Raw genomic sequence first — 20,137 nt, forward strand, 5'->3', positions numbered from 1 at the left:
TCTCCCCCCCACCCCCCCGTCTCTCTCCCCCCCCGGGGCTCCGGCCCCCCCCCGCCGCCATTCGGCCCCGTCCCGGCCGCGCATGAGCCGCTTCCCGGTGCCGCCGCCGCTGCTGCTCCTGCTGCTGCTGCTGAGCGGCCTGAGCCGCCCGGCTGCGGGGCAGGGACCGACCCCGCTCCCGGCTCCCACCGCCCGCCCCAACGCCACCAGGTAACGGGGCACCGGGACTTCCCCCAGCCCCGAACCCCCGGGTACCGGGACACCCCCCCCACCCCCGTGACCGCGGTGGTGTTGTTGTTCCACCCCCCCCACCCCCCTCCCCTTCTCCCCCCCAGGCCCGTGTTCCTGTGCGGGGGGACCACCGCGGGGAGTCGGGGTACATCGCCAGCGAGGGCTTCCCCCGGCACTACCCGCCCGACCGCAACTGCACCTGACCATCACGGTACGGCCCCCCCCGGGCACCCATCGCCCCACCCCCGGGCACCCATCGCCCCTCCCCCGGGCACCCAACACCCCCGGGCACCCATCGCCCCGCCCCGGGCACCCAACACCCCCCGGGCACCCATCGCCCCTCCCCGGGCACCCATCGCCCCTCCCCCCGGCACCCATCAACCCCCCGGGCACCCCATCACCTGCCCCCCGGACGTCCCGACCCCCCCCCACCCCCGTGTCCCGCAGGTGGCTGAAGGTCCCGTGTGTCCTGTCACCCTCCCAGGTCCCGGCAAGCGGGTGGTGTCCCCCAGGGCTGGGCAGTGACACCCCCCCAGTGTGTGTCCCCCCCCAGGTCCCCGAGGGCCCCCCTGACCCCCCCAAGTCCCCGAGGGCCGGGTCCCCCTGACCCCCCTGTCCCCACCAGGTCCCCAAGGGCCGGGTCCCCTCCAGACTCCCCCGAACCCTCTCTGTCCCCAAGGGCCGGGTCCCCCCGACCCCCTCTGTCCCCCACCAGGTCCCCAAGGGCCGAATCCCCCCCTGACCCCTCCTGTCCCCTCCAGGTCCCCGAGGGCCGGGTCCCCCCGACCACTTCCTCACCCCCCCCCCAGGTCCCCGAGGGCCGGGTCCCCCTAGACCCCCCCTGTCCCCACCAGGTCCCCCGCAGACCCCCCTGATCCCCCCTGTCCCCACCAGGTCCCCGAGGGCCGGGTCCCCCCCAGACCCCCCTGTCCCCCACCAGGTCCCCCCCCAGAACCCCTGTCCCCCACCAGGTCCCCAAGGGCCGGGTCCCCCCCAGAGCCCCCCGACCCCCCTGTCCCCACCAGGACCCGAGGGCCGGGTCCCCCCGACCCCTTCCTCACCCCCCTAGGTCCCCAAGGGCCGGGTCCCACCCAGACCCCCCGACCCCCCTGTCCCCACCAGGTCCCCAAGGGCCGGGTCCCCCCTGAATCCCCTCACCCCCTCCGTCCCCCCCCAGAACCCCCCCGGTCCCCTCCTCCCCCCATCAGGTCCCCAAGGGCCGGGTCCCCCCAGACCCCCCCGACCCCCCTGTCCCCACCAGGACCCGAGGCCGGGTCCCCCCGACCCTTCCTCACCCCCCCTAGGTCCCCAAGGGCCGGGTCCCACCCAGACCCCCCGACCCCCCTGTCCCCACCAGGTCCCCAAGGCCGGGTCCCCCCCAGACTCCCCTGACCCCCTCTGTCCCCCACCCCCTAAGGGCTGGGTCCCCCCTGAACCCCCTGACCCCACTGTCTCCACCAGGTCCCCGAGGGCCGGGTCCCGCCAGACCCCCTGTCCCCCACCAGGTCCCCCCCCGACCCCCTCTGTCCCCCACCAGGTCCCCGAGGGCCGGGTCCCGCCCAGATCCCCCTGACCCCCCTGTCCCCACCAGGTCCCCGAGGGCCGGGTCCCCCCCAGACCCCCCTGACCCCCCCTGTCCCTTCCCCAGGTCCCCGAGGGCTGGGTCGCCCCCAGACCCCATGTCCCCCCCAGTCCCCAAGGGCCGGATCCCCCCCTGACCCCCCTGTCCCCCCCCAGGTCCCCGAGGGCCGGGTCCCCCCTTGACCCCCTCCTCACCCCTCCCAAGTCCCCAAGGGCCGGGTCCCCCCCAGACCCCCCCTGACCCCCCTTGTCCCCCCCCCCAGGTCCCCGAGGGCCGGGTCGCCACCCTGTCGTTCCGCGTCTTCGACCTAGAGCCGGACCCCCGGTGCCGGTTCGACTCGCTGTCGGTGCTGGGGGGTCACGGCCCGGGGGCTCCGCTGCTCGGCCGCTTCTGCGGCACCTTCCGGCCCGGGGCGCTGCTGGCGCCGGGTAACCGGCTGATGCTGCGGATGGAGAGCGACGGGGCCACGGCCGGGCGCGGCTTCCTCGTCTGGTACAGCGCCGGCCCCCCCCCCGCGCACGGTGAGGGGCGAGGGGGGCGAGGGAAGGGGTGGGGAGGGGGGGCGGTGGGCGGCGATGGTAGAGAGGAGGGACCCCCCCCCAAAACGGCATGGACACCCCCCCCAAAAACGGCATGGACACCCCAACAGCTGGGGACACCCCCCCCCAAAATGGCATGGACACCCTGATAGCCGGGGACCCCCCCCCCAAAACGGCATGGACCCCCCCTAAACGGTATGGACCCCCTGACAGCCGGGGACCCCCCCAAAAATGGCATGGACACCCCGACAGCCGGGGACACCCCCCCCAAAAATGGCATGGACACCCCGATAGCCGGGGACCCCCCCCCAAAACGGCATGGACACCCCGACAACCGGGGACACCCCCCCCAAAACGGCATGGACACCCCCCCCAAACCGCATGGACACCCCAACAGAAAGAGACCCCCCCCAAAACGGCATGGACACCCCGACAGACGGGGACACCCCCAAAACGGCATGGACACCCCCCCCAAAATGGCATGGACACCCTGACAGCCGGGGACCCCCCCCCCAAACGGCATAGACACCCCGAAAGCCGGGACCCCCCCCCAAAACGGCATGGACCCCCCCAAAAAACGGCATGGACACCCCGATAGCCGGGGACTCCCCCCAAAACGGCACTGACACCCCACCCCCCAAAAAACGGCATGGACACCCCGACAGATGGGGACCCCCCCCAAAACGGCATGGACACCCCAACAGCCGGGGACACCCCCCAAACGGCATGGGCACCCCAACAGAAAGAGACCCCCCCCCCAAACGGCATGGACACCCCAACAGAAAGAGACCCCCCCCAAAACGGCATGGACACCCCCGACAGCCGGGGACATCCCCCCAAAACAGCATGGACACCCCCTAAAATGGCATGGACACCCCAACAGCCAGGGACCCCCCCAAACGGCATGGACACCCCAACAGAAAGAGGCCCCCCTCAAACGGCATGGACACCCAAACAGCCGGGGGACCCCCAAAAATGGCATGGACACCCCCCAAACGGTATGGGCACCCAGACAGCCGGGGACCCCTCCCAAACGGCATGGACCCCCTGACAGACAGAGACCCCCCAAAAATGGCATGGACACCCCAACGGCCGGGGACCCCCCCCCAAACGGCATGGACACCCAACAGAAAGAGACCTCCCCCCCCCCAAAACGGCATGGACCCCCCCCCCAAAAACGGCATGGACACCCCGACAGCCAGAGACCCCCCCAAAACCAGCATGGACCCCTCAAACAGCCAGGGAACCCCCAAAAATGGCATGGACCCCCTGACTGCCAGAGACCCCCCCCCCCCAAACGGCACGGACACCCCCCCCAAACCTCATGGACACCCCCCTCAAACAGCCAAGGACCCCCCAAACCTCAAGGACCGCCCCGGATATCATTGCCCCCCCCCCCCCAAAACAGCCTTTGAGGGCTCCCCCCAAACCCCCAGAGCCCCCCAAAGCCTCCCTAAAATCCCCGCCCCCCCTAAAGTCACCCCCACATCCCTTCTTAAACCCCCGTGTCCCCCCAAAAAGCCCCTCAACCCCCCTAAAACCCCTGTGGCTCCCCCCAAAAGCCCCCCCCTACAATCCCTGCGCCCCCTAAAAGCCCCCCACCCCTAAAATCCCCCAAAATCCCCCTTAAAACCCCTGTGCCCCCCCCAAATCCCCATATCCCCATGAAACCCCCCCTAAAATCCCCCGAACCCCCCAAAAACACCCTGTCAATCCCCCCTAAAATCTCCCGAACCCCCCCTAAAAGCCCCTCAACCCCCTTAAAACCCCCCCCACGCCCCCCCCTCAAAGCCCCCCCCCCCTCAAAGCCCCCCCCAACCCTCAGGACCTTTTGCAGGGCCCCCCCACGGACGGCGGCGTTCGGGGGTCACTAATAAACCCCATTTTTTCGGGGAGTCCTGGCACTATTTCGATGGTGAGTATGACCCCCCCCCCGCCCCCCCAAATTAAAACCCCCCCAACCACCACCATAAAAACGCCCCCCGGGGGGGGGGTCTTACACCCCAAAAGTGCCCCCCCCTTCTTTTGTTCTTTGGGGGGGGGGAAAGGACAGAAGCTTCACCCCACAACCATATTTTGGGGGGGGGGGGATGTCAGTGAGACAGGAGATATCAGCTGTGTGGGGAAATGGGGAGGGGATGGGGGGGTGTTTAAGGTATGGGGGTGCCCCCCCCCCCCAAATTATTCTTCCCCCTCCCTCTCCAGAGCATCAATTTTGTGGGGGGCGTCTGGAGAAACCCCAGGGGAGCCTCAAGACCCCAAACTGGCCGGAGGAGAATTACCCCCCTGGCATCAGCTGCTCGTGGCACATCGTGGCCCCCCCGGATAAGGTGGGTTTGGGGAAGGGAAAAGAGGGGGGGGGGGGAGGGTTTAAAAGTGGGGGTGGGGGGTGTCATAGAGCTGATTATTTTGGGGTGGGGGGGGTGTGGTTGTGTCCCCCCCAGGTGATTGAGTTGACCTTTGGGAAGTTCGACGTGGAGCCGGACGCTCACTGTCGCTATGACTACGTGGCTGTTTTTGAGGGGGGGGAGACGGACGACGCCAGGAGGGTGGGGAAGTTCTGTGGGGAAGAGACCCCCGGGTGAGTCTCAAGGACCCCCCCCAATACCTACACCACGCCCCCCCCCAAAAAAAGCCCAATCGGGATGTGACACCCCCCCCCTCCAAAATCCCCCCAAAGCCCTGTAAGAATCTGCCTGACACCCCCTCCTGAATTGCACCCCCCCCCCAAATGGGGCTGACCCCCCAAATTATCCTGAATCGACCCAAACCAGCCTGCCCGCCCCCCCCCCCCCCCAGAAGTAAGCTACCTCCCCCCTAAACCTACTGGAGCCCCCCCCCAAATCACCCTGAAGCTGCCCCCCCATCCTTCCTGCCCCCCCCCCAATCCTCCTGCCCCCCTAAATCCCGTGTCCCCCCCAGCCCCATCCTCTCCCGCCACCCTAACCCCCCCTTGCCCCTCCACCCCATCCCCTCCTGACCCCCTAAACCCCCTGTCCCCCCTTTGCCCCCCCATCCCCTCCTGACCCCCTAAACCCCGTCCCCCCCTTTCCCCCCACCCCATCCCCTCCTGCCCCCTAAACCCCCAGTCCCCCCTTACCCCCCCACCCCATCCCCTCCTGCCCCCCTAAATCCCCTGTCCCCCCCTTGCCCCCCCATCCCCTCCTGACCCCCTAAACTCCCTCTCCCCTCCTTGTCCCCCCCCACCGCATCCCCTCCTGACCCCCTAAACCCCCTGTCCCCCCCTTTGCCCCCCCACCCCATCCCCCCCGCCCCCCTAAACCCCCTGTTCCCACGTTGCCCCCCCCACCCCATATCCCTCCTGACCCCCTAAACCCCGTCCCCCCCTTTGCCCCCCCACCCCATCCCCTCCTGACCACCTAAACCCCCAGTCCCCCCTTACCCCCCCACCCCATCCCCTCCTGCCCCCCTAAATCCCCTGTCCCCCCCACCCCATCCCCTCCTGACCCCCTAAACCCATTTCCCCCTCTTGCCCCCCCACCCCATCCCCTCCTGCCCCCCTAAACCCCCCTGTCGTCCCCCCCCACCAGCCCCATCCTCTCCTCGGGCCCCGAGCTGCTGGTCCAGTTCGTCTCGGACCTGAGCGTGACAGCCGACGGCTTCGCCGCCAACTACGTGGTCAGGGACCGCGACGGGACCGTGTCAGAACCCGGCTCCGACCCCCAGGCCCCCAAATCTGGGGGGGGGGCTGGAGGGGGCAAAGGGAAACCCCCCCCCGCACCTAAAACGGTGACACCGGCTGTCCCTGTCACCGCGGCTCCCTGTCCCCAGCGGTGCCGACGCACCGGGACGCTGCAGAGCAACTTCTGCGGCAGCGATTTCGGTGAGGAGACACCCCCCCACCCCAAAAATAATAGGGGGGGGCTGAAGAGACCCCCCCGATATGGGGGTTGAGGGAGGGGTTGGATGAGGGGACACACACCTGGGGATGCCTGAGATTTTGGGGTGTTTCTTTCCTTCCTCCCCACCCCAGTGCTGACCGGGACGGTGAAGTCGGTGTCTCGGGGTCCCCCCCAGGAGCAAGGCTGGGCCGTGGTCTCCATCCTCAACCTCTACAAATCGGGGGGGGGCCTGGGGGTCCCCCAACCTGCCAAAGGGGCCACCTTGCGCCTCCAGCTACCCTGTCGCCTCTGCCCCAGCCTCAAGAAAGGTGGGTGAAGGGACCCCCCCCAAATTATCCTAACACCTCCCCCTTCTCCAAGTCATTCTCACCCTCTAACCTCACCCTGGACCCCCCCACAACCCACCTGTCCCCCCCAAATTCATTCTCAACCCCATACCCCCACCCTGAATGCCTCACTATCCCCTCCTAACACCACCCCCACCCCCCCAATCTCTTCCAGGCTCCAGCTACATCCTGATGGGCAAGGTGGGGGCGGACGGGGTGGCCATGCTGCCCCCCGACGCCTTCGTCGTCCCCTACCGCCAGCAGCAGCAGCAGATTCTGGGCAACCTCAGCAAGAGGCCGTGCCGGGGGAGCCCCTGAGAGATCCCCCCCACCCTCCTCCAGTATACACACCCCCCCCCCCCCAATCCCCCCGCAAATAAAGGGCGTTCAGCCCCCCCATTCCGCTGCCACGTGTCTGTAAAACGCACGTGTGGCGCCTTTAAGAGCTCCCAAGGGGCGGGGCTTGTTGTTTAGGGGCGGGGCTTTGCCTCGGAGGGGGCGTGGTTACCGTGGGGGTGGGGAGAGGGGTAGGGGAAGGGGGCGAGGCCAGGCATTGATTGATTGATTGACAGGAGCGGGGACCAATCGTGTGCTTAGGCGGTGGGTAAGGGGCTGAAGGGCCCGCTGCGGGAGGAGCTGATGCCTGTGCCGGGGCGGGGGATGTGGGGGGGGGGGCGGTTGTAGTGCTGAGGGGCTGCTCGGGGCATCGCCCCCGCCCCTTCCCCGCCTCTTCCCCCGCCCCCGCCCGGCCCCTTCTCCGTCCACAACTCCTCCTTCTCCGCCCCCCCCCCGGCCCCTTCTCCGCCCCACCCCGGCCCCTTTCTCCGCCCCCCCCGGCCCCTTTCCCGTCTCTTCCCTCCCCCACCACCTCCTTCTCCGCCCCCCCCGGCCCCTTTCCCGCCTCTTCCCCGCCCCCCTCGGCTCCTTCTCCGCCCCCCCCGGCCCCTTCTCCGCCTCATCCCCGCCCCCCCGGCCCCTTTCCCGCCTCCTCCCCTCCCCCCTCGGCTCCTTCTCCGCCCCCCCCGGCTCCTTTCCCGCCCCTTCTCCGCCCCCCGGCCCCTTTCTCCGCCCCCCCCGGCCCCTTTCCCGTCTCTTCCCCGTCCCCCCCACCTCCTTCTCCGCCCCCCAGGCCCCTTCTCCGCCCCCCCGGCCCCTTCTCCGCCCCCCCCGGCCGCTTCTCCGCCCCCCGACCCCTTTCCCGCCTCTTCCCCGCCCCCCCAGCGCCTTCTCCGCCCCCCCCGGCCCCTTCTCCGCCTCATCCCCGCCCCCCCAGCCCCTTCTCCGCCCCCCCGGCCCCTTCTCCGCCCCCCAGGCCCCTTCTCCGCCCCCCCGTCCCCCCCACCTCCTTCTCCGCCCCCCCGGCCCCTTCTCCGCCCCCCTTTCTCCGCCCCCCATTCTCAGCCCCCCCCCCGGCCCCTTCTCCGCCCCCCCACCCCCTTCCCCGCCCCCCCGGCCGCTTCTCCCCCCCCCGGCCCCTCCTCCACCCCCCCTGGCCCCTTTCCCTCCTCTTCCCCGCCCCCCCGCCCCTTCTCCGCCCCCCCGCCCCCTTCCCCGCCCCCCCGGCCCCTTCTCCGCCTCTTCTCCGCCCCCCGGCCCTTTCTCCGCCCCCCGGCCCCTTCCCCGCCCCTCCTGCCTTCCGGGCGGCTCCGCTGAGGGGTAAAGCGGGGAGAGGCCGCGAGCTTCCCGTACGCTCTGCCCGAGGCGGCAGAGCCCGCCTAATTCCCCGCGTCGTTCTTTGCTGGCATAGGTCAGCCGGGCTGTCAGTCACCTTCTTGCTGCCTCTGATTGGCCGGCTGAGCTGTTCGGGGCCCGCCCTCCCCTGTGGCGATGGAGCTTCTGATTGGACCCCCTTGGGCGCCGCACCCGCCCTTCACCTGAGGCGATGTGTCCTCTGATTGGCCGGCTGGGATTCCCTCTCCCCCATTGGCCAGGAAGCCGCTCTCCCGCCAGGTGTGGCATGCCCCACCCATCCCGCAGGCCTCGAAGCGTGATTGGTTAGTTCCAGATCAATCATACGCCTTCCTCCCGCCTACTCAAACCTGATTGGCCTCTGGCTCCTGAGGGGGACTATCCCCGCCTTCCCTACACGGGCCTTGCCTCCTCCTTCTCCGATTGGCCGCGTCCCCCTCTCTTCCCTCTCTCTGATTGGTCCGCGTGCCGGGCCCCACCCAATCAGGTCGCCGCCTCCCAGCGGCGGCGCCTCAGTCGAGCGGCGGCAGCGGTGGGGAGCGGATCGGGCTCCTCCCGCCCCCCGCACCTCCCGTCATGGCAGCGGCCGACCCGGGGGCCGCGCTCCTGGAGCCGCCGCCGCCGCTCCACCTCCTCCCGCCGCCCCCCGCGCCGCCCCTTCCTCCCTCCCCACCCCCCGGGGGCGCCGGTACGGAACGAGCCCTGGAAGAAGCGGCGGCATCCGGTACCCTCAGCTTAGCGGGCCGGAGGCTCCGGGCCTTCCCCGCGGCGGCGGCCCGGCGCTGGGACCTCAGCGACACCACGCAGGCGGGTGAGGGCCGCGGCCCCCCGGGGCTCCCCAGGGCTCCCCAGGGCGGCCCCCCAGGGCTCCCGGGGCTTCTTCTCCCCTCCCCCGGCCCCCAGCTGTGGGGGGGTGTCCCCCCGCTGGCTGTTCCGCCCCTTCCCTGAGCCCCCGTGGGGGAAGGAGGAGGAGGAGGCGGCGGGGGGGGCCCGTTTGGGTTCCTTTCCCCCCCCCCCCCCCCCGCCCTTCTCGCTGCCTCCCCGGAAGCCGAAGGTTTGCCGAGTGTGCCGGAGGCCGGATAAACAAGGTGCCGGGGCGGGGAGAGCCGGCGCGCCTGGTTCGGGCGGTCCGGCCTGCCTCAGTTTCCCCTCCTCCCCTGTTCTCCTCTTGGGATAATGAGGAGGGGAAAGGGGGGGGCACCCTGGCCGTCCCCCCACTTTCCCCACCCCTCACGGCACGGGGAAGGGGTGCGGAGCTGTCCTGTTGTTCTTGCTTCCCCTTTGGCTTCCTCATCCGGGAGGGATGGGGTGCTGTCACCTCTCCTCTTCCCCCCCCTAAAAAGGGGGTTCTGGACCACCACCCCCCGATTTGAACCTGTTTGGGGGGGTAGGTTGGGTTGCCCCTCGTTAGCAGCCTGTTGTCATCCCAGAGGACCCTGTCCCCTGCTGGGTTTGGCACCCTTGAGATGGGGGTTACACCCTCCTGGTCCCAAGCACCCATGGCACTGGGGAGGGAGGGTGCCCAGGGCCCATCCCCGGTGCTGTCCAGGGGTTTGGGGAGGGTCTCCTGTCCCCGAGGGTCCTGAGCTCTGTCACCTGTTTCCCCCCTAACCCACCCTGATGTTCCCCATCCCCAAGGGTCCCTGTCCCTTGTCCCAGTGGGTCCCCCATCCCTGAGGGTCCCCATCCCCGAGGGTCCCTGTCCCTTGTCCCAGTGGGTCCCCCATCCCTGAGGGTCCCCATCCTTGAGGGTCCCTGTCCCTTGTCCCAGTGGGTCCCCCATCCCTGAGGGTCCCTATCCCTGAGGGTCCCCATCCCCAAGGGTCCCTGCTCCTTGTCCTAGTGGGTCCCCCATTCCTGAGAGTCCCCTGTCCCCTCTCCCCATCCCTTGTCCCTGAGGGTCCCCGTCCCTGAGCGTCCCCTGTCCCCTCTCCCCATCCCTTGTCCCCGAGGGTCCCCATCCCCGAGGGTCCCTGCCCCTTGTCCCAGTGGGTCCCCCATCCCTGAGGGTCCCCATCCCCAAGGGTCCCTGCTCCTTGTCCTAGTGGGTCCCCCATTCCTGAGGGTCCCTGTCCCAGTGGGTCCCCCATCCCTGAGGGTCCCCTGTCCCCTCTCCCCATCCCTTCATTCCATCCTGATGGTCCCATCTCCCCATCCCTTGTCCCCGAGGGTCTCTCTCCCCATCCCTGAGGGTCCACTGTCCCCTCTCCCCGTCCCTTGTCTCTGAGGGTCCCCATCCCTGAGGGTCCCCATCCCCGAGGGTCCCTGTCCCTTGTCCCAGTGGGTCCCCCATCCCTGAGGGTCCCTGTCCCTTGTCCCAGCGGGTCCCCCATCCCTGAGGGTCCCCATCCCCAAGGGTCCCTGCCCCTTGTCCCAGTGTCCCTGCCCCTTGTGCCAGTGTGTCCCCCATCCCTGAGGGTCCCCTGTCCCCTCTCCCCATCCCTTCATTCCATCCTGAGGGTCCCATCTCCCCATCCCTTGTCCCCGAGGGTCTCTCTCCCCATCCCTGAGGGTCCACTGTCCCCTCTCCCCGTCCCTTGTCCCTGAGGGTCCCCATCCCTGAGGGTCCCCATCCCCAAGAGTCCCTGCTCCCTGTCTCAGTGGGTCCCCCATCCCTAAGGGTCCCTGTCCCTTGTCCCAGTGGCTCCCCCATCCCTGAGGGTGTCCTGTCCCCTCTCTCTATCCCTTATCCCCGAGGGTCCCCATCCCTGAGGGTCCCTGTCCCTTGTCCCAGTGGGTCCCCCATCTCTGAGGGTCCCTGCCCCTTGTCCCAGTGGGTCCCCCATCCCTGAGGGTCCCCTGTCCCCTCTCCCCATCCCTTGTCCCTGAGGGTCCCCGTCCCTGAGGGTCCCCATCCGAAAGGGTCCTTGTCCCTTGTCCCAGTGGGTGCCCCCATCCCTGAGGGTCCCCATTCCCGAGGGTCCCTGCCCCTTGTCCCAGTGGCTCCCCCATCCCTGAGGGTCCCCTGTCCCCTCTCCCCATCCCTTGTCCCAGTGGGTCTCCCATCCCTGAGGGTCCCCATCCCCGAGGGTCCCCTGTACCTCACCCCGGGGGTCCCTGTCCCTTGTCCCAGTGGCTCCCCCATCCTTGAGGGTCCCCTGTCCCCTCTCCCCATCCCTTCATTCCATCCTGAGGGTCCCATCTCCCCATCCCTTGTCCCTGAGGGTCTCCTGTCCTCTCTCCCCATCCCTGAGGGTCCCCATCCCTATCCATATCCCCTCCCACATCCCCTCCCCCCCTTAGACCTGTCCCGGAACCGTTTTGGGGAGGTACCAGAGGCCGCCTGTCACCTGGTGTCCCTGGAGGGGCTCAGCCTGTACCACAACTGCCTACGCAGCGTCTCGCCCGCCATCGCCAACCTCCAGGCCCTCACCCACCTCGACCTCAGGTATCTCCCAGCCCCTCCACCTATTTTAGGGGTTTAACAACACCCCCCCACCCCCACCCCTGAACTCCAAACAGCTTAAAACACCCTCTTTTCAGTCGCAACCAGCTACAATCGCTGCCTTCCTGCCTCTGCCTCCTACCCCTGCGCGTCCTCAACGCCAGCAACAACCGGCTGACCCAGCTCCCCGACAACATCGGGGCGCTCAGCGCCCTGCGCCAGCTGGTGAGCCTGAAGTTTAGGGGTGTTGTAGGGGGGGGTTAAAGGGGACCCCTCATTAACCCTTTCACCCCCCACCCCCAGGATGTGAGCTGTAACGAGCTGCGGGCGCTGCCGCTCAGCGTGGGCCAGTTGAAGTGCCTGCGGGATCTCAGCCTGCGCCGCAACCAGCTCACTGTGCTGCCCAATGGTGATTTGTGTGTGTGTGTGGGGGGTGAATTAAAGGGTTGGGGGGCCCCCCTATAATTTAGGGGGGATCCCCTTAACCCTCTAATTCCCCCTTTTAAGAGCTGTCTGAGCTTCCCCTTGTCCGGCTCGACTTCTCTTGCAACCGTGTGGTCTCCATCCCCCGCTGCTACCGGCGGCTCCGGCACCTCCAGATCATCCTTACGGATAACAACCCCCTCCAGTTCCCCCCTGCACAGGTGAGAGGGGGGGGGGTCAAAGAGGGGGTGGGGGATCCCCAAAACACTCCCCCTTTTCCCCCCTCTGACCCCCTTTTCCATCCCAGGTCTGCCTGAAGGGCAGGGTCCACATCTTCAAGTACCTCCACCTCGACTCCGAGGCCGCTGCCGCCGCTGCTACCCGGCCCCCACCTCCGTGGTAAAAGGGGGGGTGTGTGGGGGTGTTTATTCCCCCCCTTGGGGTGTTTTTTGGGGTCCCCCACCTTTATTTCACCCCCCCTCTCAGCCTCACAGATGAGCTCTGTCCCCTCCGGCAGCGTGGGGGGTTGGACTCCGGTTTCAACAGCGTCGACAGCGGCAGCAAACGATGGTCGGGGAACGAGGTGGGTTTTGGGGGTGAGGAAGGGGGGGATTTTTGGGGGTGTCCCCCCCCCTCCCCTCTTAATTCCCACCTCTTTATCCCCCCCCACCCCCCCCTCCACCTTTCAGTCCACAGATGAGTTCTCGGAGCCGCCCCGGCAGCACAAACGTGAGTGGGATGGGGGAAGGGGGTCCCTGTCTCAATCCGTCCCCCCACCCTCTCTGGGGGGTCTGTGCCCCCCCCCCCCCCCTTTGCACCCCACCCCCACCCCCCAGGCACCCTGTTTGCCCCCCCAAACACCCATTCCCACCCCCCCACCCCCAGCTGGTGACAGCGACCCCGAGCAAGTCGACTTCATCGAGGGCAGCCTCACCGGTGAGGAAGAGGAGGAGACCCCCCCATTAGAGGTAACAGCATCACCCTGTGACCCCCCCCTCTAAATTTTGGGGTCTCCCCTAATCCCTAAGACACCCCCAAACCACAGTGACCCCCCCCAAACTCCAGTGACCCCCCCCCCCCTTACCCCCACCCAGGACTCATCCCCAAAAGGTGAGGCCGGAGAGAAGGTGGCTGGTGGCAGGTGAGTGTTGGGGGGGGGATATAAACTGGGAGGGGGAGTGTAGGGGGGTTTGGGGGGTCCCTACTGACCCCCCTTGCCCCCCCCCAGGGTGGTCCCTGTCTCCTGGCGGGGGGAGGGGGTTGGGGAGGGGCGACGGCGCCCCGAAATCCTCCAGGTCTGGCAGGAGAGGGAGAGGAGGCAGCAGGTGAGGAAGAGCCGGGGGATGGAGAGGAGGGACAGGTAAGGGGGTTTTTGGGGGGGGAGAGGGGGGGCATGGGGATTTGGGGGGGGCACAGGGGGCTGGGGTGGGGGGCAGAAGGGTTGGGGGGGGGTATGTGAGCTGGGGAGGGCGGTAAAGGGGTTGGGAAGCACAGGGATTGGGATTGAGGGGGGGTTGAGGGAGCAGAGGGCTGGGAATTGGGGGGAGAAACAGCATTTTGGGGGGGGGTGTGGAGATTTGGGGACACAGGGGGGGTCCAGGGGTCACCGTGTGTCCCCCCCACACCCCTAAATCCCCCCCCCACCCCCCCTCAGCTTCCTGCGGGCAGCTGCCAAAGCCCCTCCAGCCCCCACAGCCCCCCCAGCCCACAGCAGGTAAGTGACCCTGTGCTCCCCCCCCCCACCTCCTGGGGCTCCCCCATTCCCTGGGGTCCCCCCAATATTTGGGGGGGGTTCTCCCCTCCCCCCCTAACCCGGGGAGAGCGCTGGGGGGTTCCACTTTCCTCTCCCCCCACCCCCAACCTTCTCCTCAGCCGCCAGCCAGACCCCGGCACCGTCTCCCCGAGCGTGACAGCGGTGAGTATCCTCACTGCCTCATTAATTACCTCCACACTAATTAACCAGCCTACTAATTAACCCCCTTTCCCCTCAATGACAGGACCCAGATGAAGCTACCAACACCCCCATACCCCCCCCAGCCACTCCCAAACCCACCAGCTTCCTCTTCCGCTCCTCCTCCTCCTCCTCCTTCCGCACCGCCGCTGCCAAACCCAGTAAGACCAGTACCTCTGCCCCCACCCCACACCCCCCCTTCCCAACCTTCTGCCCCCCCCTTCCACCTTGTACCCCCCTAAAATTCCCTCCCCACAGCCCCCCCACCCCACAACACCCCCCCAGACCCCGACGAGCGGGAGCTGATCGCTGAGATGCGGCAGGTAACGAAGACCCAACCCCCAGACCCCCCCCCCCCCCCAAATCATTCAATGGCTTTAAAAACACAACCCCCTCCCCCAATATTATTTTGGGGGGGGGTCTTAATTACCCCCCCCCTCCCCTCCTTAGAGCATCGAGTCATTGCTGCAGCTACAGCTCCCTGAAGAGCTGGGGGAAGCCCTGAGCGACGGGGAACTACTGTGCCGCCTGGCCAACCGCCTCCGCCCTCGCCTCGTCCCCTTCATCCACGTCCCCTCCCCTGCTGCTGTGAGTAGCCCCCTCCCCAAAAATAAAACCCCACCCCTTTACCCCCTCCTCAACCCCCCCCTTCACCCCTTTTTTCCCCCCCCCTCTTTCCACCAGCCCAAGCTGAGCCCAGCCAACAGCCGCCGCAACGTGGAGAGTTTTCTGGAAGCCTGTCGGCGTCTTGGGGTCCCTGAGGTATTTAGGGGAGGGGGAGGTGGGTGGGTGGGGGGTTATTTACACCCTAAGAAGATGGGGGATGGGGGGTGGGGGTTCCACGCTGATGTGGAGCCCCTGCCCACGTTCACCCAGGTGAAGCCGCCCCCTCCCCGACGTCCCCCCCCTGGGTTCCTCGCTGGCTTCGCCCTCTTCTACGGTCTCGTCATGGCGTTGCTTTACGCGGCTTATCGCGCGCTCTTCGGCCGCTGAGCTGGGGTGGGGGTAATTTGGGGGGGGTGTGGGGGTCCCTTTTACCCTTCCTAACCCTAAAGGAACCCCCTCACCCCAACCCCCAAAGAGGAACAGTTCCCCCTCACCCCCCTCCCCGCCAATCCTACCCCCCCTCCCCTTTCTTTGTGCCTTATCATTGGGGAAACTGAGGCAGGGAATGGGGTGTGTGGGGGGTGGTGGGGCTGAACCCCATTTTCTTCCCCCCCCTCCCCCCCCTTTAATTATTAAGCTAATTAATTATTAATAGAGCATCTAATGGAGTATTATAATTATTCTTCTAATGATGGAGATAGCCCCTAAATTATATTTGATATATTATGGAACTGAGAGGTGTGTGAGTGTTTGGGGGAGGGGCTTAAAGCCATGGGGGGAGGGGCTAAAGCCGGGGGGAGGGGGCCAAACCCCAGAGGGGGGGTGTGGCTCTGCCCCTCCCCCCACCGCCTCGCAGCTCTGTGTCTTTGTTTTTGCCCTTTCTGTGCCCAAAAGGGGACGTCGCGTCCCCTCCCCCGCTACGCTGTGTGCAGCATCCCCCCCCCCTTCCCCCCACCTTCCCCTCCCCCCCCAAAGCCCCTCCCCCTCTCCTCAAGCCCCTCCCCTCCCATTCCCCTCCCCCCAGGCCGTCATTTGCCAGCCCAGGCAGGTGCTGGAGGAGAGTCTGGGCCCGCTGGCCCGAACCTTGCGGGGGCTGCTGAGAGTCGCCCCCCCGCTGGACCCCCCTCCTGGTACCCCTTAACTTCCCCTTGTCCCCTCCCCCCACATTGAGCCTCAACAAGGCCCCGCCCCCCCCAACACGGTCTCAGCTTTTTCATTGGTTGGGGGGAAGGGGGGGGGGGTGAAGCTGCTCTGGTGCCATCTTGGTTAAGGGCAGGTAAGGGAAGGGTGAGGGCAAGGCCTCAGGGTGGGGTGGGGGGGGTATGTGAAGCCGTGGCTGCCATCTTGGCTGAGGGCACATAGGGACATAAGGGCAGTCAGCCATATTTACTGAGGGCAAAGCTTATGGGGGGGGGTAAACAGAGCCCTGGCAGCCATATTGGTTGAGGGCAAAGCCTCAGTGTGGGGTGGGGGTGGGATATGAAGCCGTGGCTGCCATCTTGGCTGAGGGCACATAGGGACATAAGGGCAGTCAGCCATATTTACTGAGGGCAAAGCTTATGGGGGGGGGAGACACAGCCCTGGCAGCCATATTGGTTGAGGGCAAAGCCTCGGGGTGGGGAATGTGAAGCTGTGGCTGCCATCTTGGCTGAGGGCACATAGGGACATAAGGGCAGTCAGCCATATTTACTGAGGGCAAAGCTCATGGGGGGGGGAGACACAGCCCTGGCAGCCATATTGGTTGAGGGCAAAGCCTCAGTGTGGGGTGGGGGTGGGATGTGAAGCCATTGCTGCCATCTTGGCTGAGGGCACATAGGGACATAAGGGCAGTCAGCCATATTTACTGAGGGCAAAGCTTATTGGGGGGGGTAAACACAGCCCTGGCAGCCATATTGGTTGAGGGCAAGGCCTCAGGGCGGGGTGGGATGTGAAGCTGTGGCTGCCATCTTGGCTGAGGGCATATAAGGACATAAGGGCAGTCAGCCATATTTACTGAGGGCAAAGCTTATGGGGGGGGTAGACAGAGCCCTGGCAGCCATATTGGTTGAGGGCAAAGCCTCAGGGTGGGGTGGGATATGAAGCCGTGGCTGCCATCATGGCTGAGGGCACATAGGGATATAAGGGCAGTCAGCCATATTTACTGAGGGCAAAGCTTATTGGGGGGGGGGTGTGGGATTGGGGGGGGGTGTCATCAAGGGAAGCGCCGACCCCTGGAGCTTGTTTCTATAGAATATATATATTAGATATCATGATATATCTCTCAAAAAAATAAACCCTGGTCCTGGAAAGGGGGAAGGGGGAGCACCCAGGTCCCCTCTGATCTTTGGGGGGGGGGAGGGTAGGGTGCTCTGGTGCACCCCCCCCTCCCCCCACAGCAGCGGTGGTGGCAGCTATAGGAAGGGGTTGGTGGTCGGGTGCTTGATGCCGAAGGGGGTCGTCGGGGCTGGGATGGTCTAGGGGGGGGTAAAAAAGGGGGTCAGGGGTTAAAAAAGGGGGGGTTGGGAGGTAAGAGCCCCCTCCCCCAGATTGCCCACCCCCCACCCTCTTTCCTCCCCTCCTCACCACGAAGGGGTTGGTAGAGGCTTTGGCAACGCTGAACCCACTGAAGGGTGAACCTGGGGGGGGTAAAGAATGGGGGGTGTCAATAGGGGGGGGGGTCACACACATTGTACCCCCCCCCTATATTGTACCCCCCACCCCCCCATTACTTACTGTCAGCCTGGAAGGGGCTGGGGAACCCCCCAGGTACTGGGGAGGTGGTGAAAGCAGCACCTAATTAGGGGGGAAAGAAAGAATTGGAGGTACCCCCTGCACCCCCCTCCTGGCTGAGGGGGGTGTGGGGGTACCCCCTGCACCCCTGTCATGGTTGGGGGGGCGTTGGGGGTGTCACTCACCAGCCGTGGGGCCGTTGCTCTGGAAGGGGTTGGTGGATGGTCTGGGGGTGGTGAAGGGGTTGATGTACCCTGGGTTGGGGGGTACAGATGTCACCCAGGGATCCCCCTTCTGCTGAGGACAGGGTGGGGGGGGGGGTCTCCAAGGGTGTGTGGGGGAGATTGAACCCCAACTTACCCCCATAGGGTGGCGGGGGCAACGCTGGGGGGGGGCGCAGGGTCCCGAAGAGGCTGGGGGGGAGGGGATGGGGGAGTGTTGGGGTAGGAGAGAGGGGGCAAGTTCTGCCCCCTCCCTCCCCCCCCCACCTCACCCAGGCAGAAGTGGGGTGGGTATTTTTGGGGAGAGGGGGTGTGTAGCTACCTGGCAGATGCTCCTCCTGCTGTGGGGGGTCCAGCAGTGACCCCCCCAAATACAGATGCTCCCTGGCTGGCTCCGAAGGCATCGAAACTGGGGAAGGCAGCACGGGGCTGGGCCGGTTCTGGGGGGGGGCAAGGATGGGACATGTGAACACTGGGGGGACCCTGACTCACCCCTACACCCCCCCCCCCAAAAAAATACTCACCAGGGAATCCTGTGAAGGCAGGTGCTGGTTGGGGGGCAGCGAAGGGATCCCCCCCAATATCAGCCAGGAGGTCGGTACTGGCTTTCCTGGCTGGCTGGGGAGGGCGCTGGGGAACTGGTCTGGGCTGGTGGGGTGTGGGAGGGATGTGTCAAGCAGCACCAGCCCCCCCTTATCCCCCCTTATCCCCCCCAAACCTGGTGCAGTCTCACCTGCAGCAACGTCCCTGCGTCCCCCAACAGCGGCTGGGTGGGGGCTGGCGGCTCCACTGTGGTGTTTTGGGGGGGTTTTGCTTGCTCCACGGGGACATACCTGATGGGGATAAGTGGGGAGGGGGTGTGTATTTATCACAGGGACCCTCCCCCTAAATCCTGACCCCCCCCAAGCCTCCCTGTACCATCGTTTCTTCTCATATTTCTCCTGCAGAAACTCCTTCACCTTCTGGGGGTCGCGGGAATCGGGGAGCAGGGAGGTGCGGGGATCAAAGGTGCCCAGCCAGATCCTCCGACAGGCCTGGGAATGAGGGGGTGGTTATTGGGGTGAGAGGGGGGGGGATGATACCCCTCACCCCCTCCCCAAATCCACCCTTCCCCCCCCCCCCAAAACTGACCTCGTTGCCACGGGCCTGCAGGAACAGCACCTCAGCCTCGGTGAAGGTTGTCATGGAGATGGACTTGACGCGGTGGGGGGGGTTCAGCCCCCGCCTAGGGGAGGGGGTTGGGGGTCATTTCCACCCCCATCACCCCTCAAAAAGGGGGTGTGATACCCCCCCCCCCACCCCCCCAAGCACTGGCCCACAGGGAGGGATGGCTAAGCCACGCCCCCCTCATAGACACAGCCAATCAGCAGCGGGCACAGCAGCTCTGCCCCGCCCCCCCGCTCAAGCACTGGCCACAGAGGATGGCTAAGCCACGCCCCCTTCATAGACACAGCCAATCAGCATCCAGCACAGCAGCTCTGCCCGCCCCCCACCCAAGCACTGGCAGAGGGCTAAGCCACGCCCCCTTCATAGACCCAGCCAATCAGCAGCGGGCACAGCAGCTCTGCCCCGCCCCCTCAAGCACTGGCCCACAGGGAGGTATGGCTAAGCCACGCCCCCTTCATAGACACAGCCAATCAGCAGCGGGCACAGCAGCTCTGCCCCGTCCCCCCACTGGCAGAGGGAGGGCTAAGCCACGCCCCCCTCATAGACACAGCCAATCAGCAGCGGGCACAGCAGCTCTGCCCCGCCCCCCACTGGCAGAGGGAGGGCTAAGCCACGCCCCCCTCATAGACACAGCCAATCAGCAGCGGGCACAGCAGCTCCGCCCCCCCCCCCCCCACTCCCCCCCCCCCAGCACTGGCCCACAGGGAAGGATGACTAAGCCACGCCCCCTTCATAGTCACAGCCAATCAGCATCCGGCACAGCAGCACCGCCCACACCCTATTGGTGAAGCCGGCCACGCCCACCACGCTGGACACGCCCACTAGGAGGGTTAAGCCACGCCCACCGCGCCCACCCCCCTTCCCCATTAGGCTGCACTCCCCCCTGACCACGCCCCTTCCCCAAACACACGCTCCTGATTGGCTCAGCCCATCGGCGCTGCCCCCCCGCCACCGCCCCTCCTGCCACGCCCCCTCCCTCAAGCACCCATCCCTATTGGCTGCCGGCCACGCCCGTTCCCTAAACACTGCACCCTGATTGGCCCCCGCCCTCCCTAGCCCCGCCCCGCTCACAGCGCCCCGGAGCAGCCGGTGCAGACGAGGCTGCCCACGGTGATGTCGACGTAGGTGACGCCGCGTTGGCCGCACTCGAAGCAGAGACGGTTGGCGGGGAAGAGCTCACCAGCTCCCTGACGCGACGACACCAAACCTCAGCTTCAGCGTCCCGGGAAACGCTTCCTTTCCTCACCCCAGAACCTCCTCCCGGCACCGGGCCCGGCCCGGGGCCGCTACCGGTCGCCGCCATGCTTCTAACAGCCCTTCCCCGGGCAGCGGCGCTGACTGCGCATGCGCAGCACCACGCCCCCTCTTCCCCTTTACCACCCCCCCTCCCTTTCGCGCATGCGCAGTTCCTCCCCCCCTTCAGCTGCCGCCGCCCTGGTGTTCCC

The 20,137-nt window shown here is 66.9% G+C and overlaps 3 protein-coding genes across 5 annotated transcripts; 2 read left to right on the top strand and 1 right to left on the bottom strand.

Annotated features, from left to right (window-relative positions):
- Window positions 1–82: 82 nt before the first annotated feature.
- Window positions 83–6,887, top strand: LOC311204205 (procollagen C-endopeptidase enhancer 1-like; the record flags this gene model as incomplete). Its single annotated transcript, XM_084280662.1, is given in 10 exon segments — window positions 83–210; window positions 336–349; window positions 352–429; window positions 432–442; window positions 2,076–2,334; window positions 4,558–4,682; window positions 4,797–4,933; window positions 5,904–6,196; window positions 6,347–6,523; window positions 6,717–6,887. Coding segments are annotated over 10 exon segments (1,365 nt in total). The 3' UTR covers window positions 6,860–6,887.
- Window positions 6,888–8,765: 1,878 nt separating this feature from the next.
- Window positions 8,766–15,778, top strand: LRCH4 (leucine rich repeats and calponin homology domain containing 4). 3 transcript variants are annotated; one of them, XM_084280665.1, is made up of 18 exons: window positions 8,766–9,041; window positions 11,474–11,618; window positions 11,714–11,840; window positions 11,919–12,024; window positions 12,123–12,259; window positions 12,346–12,437; window positions 12,525–12,621; window positions 12,728–12,767; window positions 12,924–13,006; window positions 13,133–13,179; window positions 13,267–13,398; window positions 13,693–13,752; window positions 13,911–13,953; window positions 14,036–14,150; window positions 14,248–14,312; window positions 14,440–14,577; window positions 14,674–14,751; window positions 15,620–15,778. In XM_084280665.1, exons 1-18 carry the CDS (start codon window positions 8,807–8,809, stop codon window positions 15,734–15,736), a joined length of 1,857 nt encoding a protein of 618 aa, XP_084136791.1. In that variant the 5' UTR covers window positions 8,766–8,806; the 3' UTR covers window positions 15,737–15,778. The 3 variants fall into 3 exon arrangements, with proteins under 3 accessions (XP_084136791.1, XP_084136790.1, XP_084136792.1); XM_084280664.1 differs by lacking the exon at window positions 15,620–15,778 and adding an exon at window positions 14,866–15,352; XM_084280666.1 differs by lacking the exons at window positions 13,267–13,398; window positions 15,620–15,778 and adding an exon at window positions 14,866–15,352.
- Window positions 15,779–16,812: 1,034 nt separating this feature from the next.
- On the bottom strand, window positions 16,813–20,011 carry AGFG2 (ArfGAP with FG repeats 2). The gene is given in 12 exon segments (XM_084280663.1): window positions 16,813–17,048; window positions 17,158–17,210; window positions 17,308–17,367; window positions 17,490–17,558; window positions 17,665–17,717; window positions 17,848–17,965; window positions 18,050–18,173; window positions 18,259–18,358; window positions 18,444–18,559; window positions 18,657–18,750; window positions 19,764–19,860; window positions 19,863–20,011. Coding segments are annotated over 12 exon segments (1,080 nt in total). The 5' UTR covers window positions 19,996–20,011; the 3' UTR covers window positions 16,813–16,985.
- Window positions 20,012–20,137: the final 126 nt, after the last annotated feature.

This window comes from Gallinula chloropus (genome assembly GCF_964237585.1).
Source record: "Gallinula chloropus genome assembly, contig: HAP1_SCAFFOLD_651, whole genome shotgun sequence".
Lineage (NCBI taxonomy): Eukaryota > Metazoa > Chordata > Aves > Gruiformes > Rallidae > Gallinula > Gallinula chloropus.